At 47.4% G+C, this 9,131-nt stretch overlaps 1 protein-coding gene and 1 pseudogene across 3 annotated transcripts in view; both read right to left on the bottom strand.

Annotated features, from left to right (window-relative positions):
* Positions 1-6: 6 nt before the first annotated feature.
* The window catches only part of FAM167A (family with sequence similarity 167 member A), a 45,816-nt gene continuing 36,691 nt past the window's right edge, over positions 7-9,131 (bottom strand). For all 3 annotated transcript variants that reach the window (XM_011359441.2, XM_011359439.2, XM_023530252.1), the window contains one exon: positions 7-327. In XM_011359441.2, the coding sequence (XP_011357743.1) occupies positions 64-327 (264 nt within the window). In that variant the 3' untranslated portion in view covers positions 7-63. The remainder of the gene's footprint in view (positions 328-9,131) is intronic.
* Positions 3,821-3,939, bottom strand: LOC111739149 (annotated as a pseudogene).

Genomic DNA, 9,131 nt, shown 5'->3' on the forward strand with positions numbered 1-9,131 from the left:
CCATGCCCCATCCCCACCTTCCAACCCCCCTGTTCTGACTCCTCTGCCCTCTGCTAGGGCTTCTCAGCAGAGGGAGAACCTCCGGGAGTTGATGTTCATCTTGGTGACTCCAATGAGCTTGAGCGGTGTGGAGAGGCTGAAGGAGGAGGCCAGCGGGGAGTCGCAGAAGAGGTCAGACAGCTCGTCGCGCTCCTCCAGCTCGTAGGTGGCGTCGTTAAGCATCCTCCTGTGGAGGTCACAGGTCTGCTCGATCTTCAGCTTGTTGATGTCGCTGCGCAGGCGCATGAGCTGCCTGGCCAGGTGCTGGTCCTGCAGCCGCATCTCTGTCTGCAAGAGGGGAGGGGGTGTCAGCACTGAGCTGGGCGGGGCTGCGGATCGCAATCTCTGGCGAGCACAGACCCACTGACAGGAGACCCAGGTAATGGCTTGCAGCATCGTTCGGACCACCAGGAGGTATTAGCACATTCCCAGCTCAGGGAGGTGGACACACATACCGAGGTGACAAATGAGGACGTGCTTGCCAAACAACACTTTGTGCTGAACTAGATGCTATGTTTAAATCCTTCTGGAAGAGGTGCATGTTATTCCTGGCTTAATGGTATTTCCGATTCAGACTCCTTATTTACAACTAGATTAAGAGTATAAAGAAATGCATGGGAGTGATAAATACCAAATTCAGAAGCATGGCTACCTCTGGGTAGGAAGGGGATAATGTAATTGGCGGGGGGAGGGTACATAGGGGCTTCAACTTGTGCTGGTGATGTTTTGTATCTTGTGTTGGGTGGTGGGTATGCTGTTATATTATTCTTTAAACATTTGAGAATGCGACGTTTCTTAAAGTTTCAAAAGAGCTAAACGTAAATATATGCTAATAATTATTAGATGTTTTACTATAAACCAGGCACTGTTCTAAGTGCTTTCGTATGTATTAGCTTGGGTTGCCATACAAAACACCATAGACTGGGAGGTTTACACAAAAGACATGTATTTCTCACAGTCCTGGAGGTCAGGGAGGTCAAGATCAAGGTGCAGGCTGATGAGGTTCCTCGTGAGGACACTCTTCCTAGCTTTCAGATGGTCACTTATCGTTGCATCCTCACATGGTGGAAAGAGAAAGTTCTGGTCTCTCTCTTTTTATCAGGATACTAATCCTTTCATGGAGGCCTCATCCTCATAACCTCGAAATCTAATCACGTCCCAAATGCCCCACCTCCAAATACCATCGCAGTGGGGATTAGGGCTCCAACATGTAAATTTTGGGAAGACACAGACATTCAGTCCATAACAGGGTAAATTAACATGTAACAGTCAGTCTCCTGTACAACTCTGTAAAGTAATTTCATCATCATCATCCACAATTTATATAAATGAAGAGGCAGAGGCTCAGCAAAGTAAGCCACTGTGGCAAGTCACAAAGCTCATAAGTGACAGAGCTGGGATTAGGAACATAGACCATCGAACTCAGAAACCTAAACTGCTGACAACTAAGTTCTCCTGCCTCTTCGGGTAGAGTTGGAGTGTAGGGGTATGGAGCAAGTTCTGTGTTCAGTGATCTAGTAGAAGGTTCATAATATTTCTAGTGCCTCAGTGCTTTCTGTCAGGAAGGGATGTGATAGCAATTCCTCACCTGGTCTAACATGTACAGTTTCCATAATTCATCTGCATGTCAACCTTGTAGTGTGGCAGCACACAGCCAGTCCTGTGGCACCAGCAGGACCGAGTGTTTGGCAAGTCTGTGAGAGTTTCCGTGAGTTGCTCGGTCTCACAGCTGTGTGATGGCAGAGGGGACTGAAGCCTGTGGGATCTCTTCAGGCTCCCGCTGTGGAGCAGCTTCCATTAATAACACTGCCGCTTAGACCGATCACCAGCTTTCCTACTTGACCCGGATCTGATTCCTAGTCACTCTTCACTCTGCCTATGCTGTGTAAGTGCTTATTGTTTTAGTATTTTTGTGTCTTTTTTTGTATCTCAGCTGTGCCATTCACCTGGTGCTTGGAGCCAAACTGATTTAGAAAAATCAACCGTGAGATCCCAGAGTGCCCCTCCCCGTGGTGATGTAAATAAACCCAAATGTTCTTACTTTTCCCCCTGTTTACATTCAGAATCAAGTGTATTACAGGGTAGAAAAATAAGCAACTTCACCAGTCAGCATTTCATTGTTCTCCCCCTCCCCCTTTCATTTTAATATATCTTTCTTCTAGTTTCATAGATGAGGAAAATCAAGATAGAAAGTCTTGATTGGGGATCAGCAAAGTATTAAATGGCAGAATTGGGATTAAGGTTCATAGGCTCCAGTTAATTAGTTTACTTCTCAATCCTTGGGCATAACAATCCAAATTTATTACCAATCAGACATTCTATTGGTCTAGAATAGCGCCAAATTAATGGTGGCAGGCTCACCACAGGACAGTTGGTCATTTATTAATTTATTTGGAGCTCCTAGCCATGCTTGCAGCTGGACTAGGTGCTGCCTAAACTCTTCTGAAGAAGACAGGAGTTAAATTTGAAAGACTGTGCTGTCTCACATGCATTGCTTTATTCGATATGGTCTTCTGGGAATTTTACTCAAACTTTGAAAAGCCAGGAACCCTATGGTTTAGACTTGACATCTGGCTTTAGGAACTGGATCTTTGCTCTGAAAAGATCCTTTAGAGTTGGAGACTTTGAGGTTGGGAAGGTATCTGAGAGTGTCTGTGAGATGCTGCCAGCAGCGAGTACCTGGTGAGGGAAGGGACCATCTTTCTATGGCTGATAGATCTGGTCAAAGGTCAGAGGAATGATTTAGGGTTTAAAACACATCAGAATCAGCTGGACAGAGGGGTGATAGTAGGGCACATGTCCAGTTTCTTTTGACAGGACAAAGGCCATCTTGGTGGAGTTGCCTCGCACACCCACTCAGCTTGGATGCACTCAACTCTGCTTGAGGGAAAGAAGGGAAGAAGCCCACATTTCCAGTGGGGCTGCTGACTCTGGCTATTCTGCTTGTTTGTGCCCCAAGGCGAGGAGGGGCTGGGAATCTGATGTTTCCTCAGCAGGCCTTGGTGCTGAGGGCGTCTCACAATGTGAGCACCCCACCCCGGGAGCTGCTCAGAATACATATTTTGTTATGTCCCCTAAATGTAAATCAACTATCTCATCTGATGCTCCAAGAAACAGTGTTTATTCCAACACAAGAAAAACCAAAAGTGTTGTCCCTATTCTCACCTACTCTGTGGGCCACAAAGGGGTTTTCCAAACACTAATTTGACACTAATTTGAATCCTTACTTAAGAGGTAACTGCTGTAATCAAACCAGATCCATATAGAAAAAAGCACTTACACAGCATAGGCAGAGTGAAGTTCCCTCCAAAGAAACTTGAATAAAATGTGCAAGGCTAAGAGGCTTCCCCACCCCCACTCCCCAGAATTTTTTTCAATTGTGGTAAAATATACATAACATAAAAAGTGTACGGTTCAGTGACATTAAGCATATTCTCATTGCTGTGCAACCATCACCATCATCCATCTCTGGAACTCTTTTCATTTTGCAAAACTGTAACTCTGTTCCCATTAAACAACAACTCCCTGTTCCCTGTCCCCAGCGCCTGGGGACCACCATTCTACTTCCTGTCTCTATGAATTTGATGACTTTGGGCACCTCATATGAGTGAAATCTATAGTATTTGTCTTTTTGCGACTAGTTTATTTCACTTAGCACTAGGTCCTCGAGGACAGCTCATACAACTAAGAGGCTTTTTTTTTTTTTTTTTTTTGCGAGGCAACCCTTGCTTGACCTCACAGATTACAAGGACCTTGTCAGCTTACAATCCCTTATTTTTTATGCCTACAGCACCTGGTCTTCCTAGGTGGTCTCCCATCCAAGTACTAACCAGGCCCAACCCTGCTTAGCTTCCGAGATCAGACTGGATTGGGCCTGTTCAGGGTGGCGTGGCCGTAGACTAAGAGGCTTTTTTATAAATTAGAAAATTCTAATGAACATATGTTTTGTTGATCCCGTGTAGAGTGAATCAGAAGCATGGCAGTTCCTGAGGATGGTTACGGAGAGCAGGGTCTGGGATGGAGCTCCTCCCTTCGTTTTCTCTCTTTTCTGCCAAGGAGACAATCCAGTGGCAATGACAACACATACCCATCTTCTGATACATACTGTCAGATACAGTCTCCATATATTATTTTACTGCATCTTCCCACGACTCTAGATGATAGGGTTTTTGATCTGTTTTATGGTTTAGGAAACCAGCTCTGAGAAGTTAAGGAACTGTGCGTGGTGGCACTGATCATGTTGGGGCCCCCCAGAGCCCAGAGCTGGTGGCCTCTCCATGACTCCTATCCATCCATTGGTGGGCTGAGGCCTAGAGGCAGCAGAAATGGGAAATCTATTGCTGTAGGGTTAGAATCTGGGTTCAAGCTGAACCTTATTCCTCACTAGCTGTGTGGCTTTGGGCAAGTCACTAACGCTCCTTGAATTTCTGTCTCTTTATCTACAGAAAAGGAATAATGCCTATTCCAAGGACTGTGAGAAGCAAATTAAATAGTAAGTAATACGCCAAATAAGCTGAACAGCACCAGTCAGGTAAAGGGAAGAGGTTCATGGCTTAAGTCCTTTCTCTCCAGGGCAAGATACAGGATGTGGGAATTGCCCGTGCTTCTCAGTTTTAAGACTTGATTAGAGAAACTGAGATACTAGTCCCAATGATTCAACTAATAATGTGAGTTTAATGCTCTCCTGGCAAAGGCTCAACTGTAGGAAGAGAAGATTTGTAATCCCCCGCCCCAGGGATAAAGGCACTTGCTGGATGCTCAGAGGTGTGGCTTGTAATTCCAGCAGTCCTATAATTAGGGTACAGTACTTGGTAAAAGGGAGCGAAACCACACTGCATTGCTGTCAGCACATTGCGGTAAAAGCACAGGAAGGGGGGGCGGTGGATGACCGGTGGCCTCTTGAGATAACTGCACTTGTGGTCTATGCTTGGCTGTAGCCCACACAGGTTTGTTTCCTTGTCAGACGAGAATGCTTTTAGGAGAGCTTGGTTGTTTCTTAAGGTAGAAGGTGAATCCCCAAGGGCAGGATTAAGTAACTGAAGTTGGTAATTAAACTGTTGAAACTGCTCTTCCAGAGGAGATTTCCTTCGCTTGGCTTGGTGAGGGGTGGAGAGGGGCCTGGGAGAGGGGTGACTCCCAGGAGGATGGCCAGCAAGGAAATCCAGAGGACAGAAAGACCTAATACGAGTGTGTAAGTGGTTTGCTGTGAGGTCTCTTTAGCCAAGTCTCACGGGTTAGAAGAGGCGTTGACTCCTGCCTCTGGCTGGGTGACATAAAGACAAAGCCCACGGTAAAACGATGTGGAGGGTACCCGGCAGTTCCTCAGAAAATTAAACCCAGCACTACCATATGATCCAGCAGTCCCACGTCCACGTATATACTCAAAAGAACGGAAAGCAGGGACTCGAGCAGGTATTTGTAACTGGCAGCATTGTTCACAGTGGCCACAAGGTAGAAACAACCCAAATGCCCACTGACAGGCAAATGCGTGAACAAAATGTGGCGCATCCATACAGGTAAATATGATTTAGCCTTAAAGAGAGAGGCAATTCCGACACATGCTACAACACAGCTAAACCTTGAGGACAATATATAAATGAAAAAACCCAAACACAAAAGGGCAAATACTGTAGGATTCCACTTATAAGAGGCATCCAGAGTAGTCAGAGTCACAGAGACAGACAGGACAATGATGGTTGCCTGGGGCTGGGCGGAGGGGGATGGATACAGGATTCTAGTGTGGGAAGACGGAAAGCTCCAGAGATGGGTGGTCGTGGCCACCGCACAACAATGTGGATGTACTCAATGAATTGCACACTTAAAAATGGTTCAAATGGTACATTTCATGCTATATATATATTTTACCACAATTTAAAAACAACAACAAAAGCTGTGATTTGGGGGTGACCACCCCAACCTGGTTTGCCCAGGACCTTCCTGGTTTTAGCCTTCGAAGTCCCAAGTCCTGGAAACCTGAGTCGGGCAAACAGGAATGGCTGGTTCGCCCTACCGGTGGCAAGCGTGGCTGCAGGCGTTGGTGACTAAGGACCCATCCCGGGCAGTCAGAGACCCCACTTGTGGGATGCAGTCTTTAGCTTGAGCAGCACTGGGAACCGACCACATCCTGATGGAGGCCGAGCGATTGGGAGCTTGACGGCCTCTCTGAGATGGGTTAGAGGAGTGGTGGCCACAGGAGGAGGACTCGGACCAACTGGCAGGGGGAGAGAGTATTGTGCTCTTTGCCAAAGCCTCCTGCAGCACATGGGAGAAGCAGCACTTTTGTGGAAATCTGGAGAATTTGCTTCCATCCTCAGCACCCCTCACCTACTTCCTCTGTGTTCACTCGCTCTTTCTAAAACACTGAATAATTTCTTGGTGTCCCAGGGAAACAAATACCCTTATTCCTTGATGCCAACAGGATCTACTTAAATACTTTTTAGACCTGATAGCTTCAGATCTAAAATGTCCCGAAGATTTTAGGTGTTAAAAAAATATATATATATAACATCAGACTGTCAGGCGCAGAAGAGGCAATTCTGAAGGTGCTACCTTTAACTCAGTGCAGCTTCTGCATCCTAAAACGGGAGCAAATGTATGGAGTCACACAGATCCTCCTCTTGCCAGCAAAGGTTCATGACCCCTATTCATGATCTGCGTTGTTTCTATTCTCTAGTCCTTTGTTTTCTGGAGAATTCTGTACTTTAGCCTATGAAAGCTTCAATGTTCTCTTAGTTTGGAAAAACAACAAGACAGTGACAGTGGTGACATGTGGCTCTGTGCAAATCAGAAAGCACATTTGGGGCAGAGATTTCTGAATGCATCTCTAATGCTGGCCCCAGAGAAATCCCAGCGCCCATGAACTGGATTGGAGAGTGTGGTAATTAGCACAGATCTGGGCAGACAGAAAGAATCCCAAGGTGATCAAGGGCATTGTTTAATTTCTATTTCAAGGCTCGTATCTAAGCTGTCTCAGCCCAACAGCTGCAATTAGTCCCTGACCGATGTTGAAGAGAGAGACTGGGATTGAAATCCAGGCCATTTTCTCAGCAGCATGTGAGGAAATAGAATGTGCTCTGTTGTCTATGAGATTCAATTCTTAACCTTGAAAATGGTTTGTGTAACCTGTCTCGTGATTCTTTATCTTAACCAGAATGTCCAGCTTATTGTTTTAATCAGTGTTGTGTAGGAACGCATTTAGAAGTCTAGATTAAATATTATTCATTATTTGATCATGGGTTTGGCCTCTTACGAGCCAGGATAATGCTGCTAGGGCGAGTCGGGGTCACTGAGGTGTGCTGCTGGAGGACAACTCAGATTCTGGGAAAAAATTTTAAAGATTTTTTAAAAGTACCTCTAGAAACCAAACTGAGCTTGTGAACTTATTTCCAGGAGAAGCTGTCGACTCTGGGCGAAGGTTAGAATGAGTTCTCAAAGGTCTACCCTGGAGGGAGCAGACCACTGTTCCTGGCAATCAGAGGCTTTGCTCATAGCTGCCACTTGCTCCGCAGCTCCTGGCCTTGGGGCCAGGGCAGATGCCAGGCTGGTTTGGGGATCTTTTGGACGTCCCTGGCTTGGGTTGTGGGTGGGCAGGAGAAGACCATGGCTCCCTTCCCCTGAGCAGGTGATAACCTGTCAGTCTGGCCAGGCTACTCTAAGGGGCTGTCGTGCTCCTCTGAGAGCCACTGTGTCTGCTGGGAGGGAAAGTCTGACAGAGCCCCCGAACTGGGGCAGAGAGCAGGTAGCACCTCAGGTACTGCTAGGGACTCCCCATCCTCTATGGCAAGAGTCAAGCTCTGCATGTATGATGAGATCTTTGATTTTTAAACTTAGAAAGTCCTAGGCCAAACTGCCATCTTCTTGAGTAAGACTGGCCTTTGGGAAGGATAGGGTGATGCATTCTGAAGTGCTTCCAGATCTGTCCCCAGAGGCTCTGGGTTCTAGTCTCCTAGGGTCTGAATGTTTGTATCCTTCCAAAATTCACATGTTGAAACCCTCAGCGTGATGATGGCATTTGGAGGTGGGGCCTTTGGGAGGTGCTTAGTCACAAGAGTGGAGCCCTCAGGAATGGGATCAGCGCTCTTATAAGAGACCCCAGAGAGCATCCTTGTCCCTTCCACCATGTGAGGACACAGCAAGAAAGAAATCTGTGTCCTGAAAGAGGGCCCTCTCCTGACCATGCTCGTACCTTGGTCGTGGACTCACAGCCTCCAGACTGTGAAAATTAAATGTCTGTTGTTTATAAGCCGCCTGGTCTGCGCTATTCTGTTGTAGCAGCCCAAAGGGACTAACGCACAGTCCTAGCTCAGCCCCTAGTGCGATGAGTGGCTCTGGGCAGGTGACTCCTTTGTAAAAAGGGGATGCCACATAAAACTGCATCCTGGACATGACGGGGGCCTGAACACTGCACACCTAAGAAAGAAATGTTGTGCCCCAAAGCGAGAGCGGGAGAGGTGGGCACTGTCGCTGCCTGGGAAAGACGGGTCCGGATTAGCTGCCTGGGAAAGACGGGTCCAGATTAGCTGCCTGGGAAAGACGGGTCCGGATTAGCACGCCCGCAGTCTCCTCTCACCCAGCACCCCTCACTCACCCCCTCGCCGGCCCCCTCCCTGCCTCCTTCCCTTCCCGCTCTCTGTCCTCGATCCTACACTCAAGAGGCTGATGGGCAGGTCTCTTCCCTTTTTCAAACCTTTCAAAGGTACAACCAGCCCTCCTGGCTCCCCTGCTCTTTCCGGCCTTGACACTCCCATTCTGAGCCCCTCATCACTGCTCCCCGCCCCCCACTTTGGCAGCCACACAGGCTCTTTGTCCCCTCCTGGGAAACAACCACTCCTTTCCACTCTGTAATCCTTCAGGCCCAGCTTAACCCTTGCTTCCCCCTCCCTGTGGTGGGGTGACACCCCCACCATGAGTAACTCTTACCATAGCACCTATATGTGCCATTGACTGTGTCCGTTTAATCATCTATGTCCCCACCAGGTGTAAAACACCAAGGAGAGATGAAGGCCATGTGTTCACCAGGACCATCCCAGTGTCTGGTGCACAGCTCTGGTGCAAAAGCCATTTATTTGTGGGAGAGAGAAAAAGAAAAAGAA

This window comes from Pteropus vampyrus, unplaced genomic scaffold (assembly GCF_000151845.1).
Source record: "Pteropus vampyrus isolate Shadow unplaced genomic scaffold, Pvam_2.0 Scaffold47, whole genome shotgun sequence".
NCBI lineage: Eukaryota > Metazoa > Chordata > Mammalia > Chiroptera > Pteropodidae > Pteropus > Pteropus vampyrus.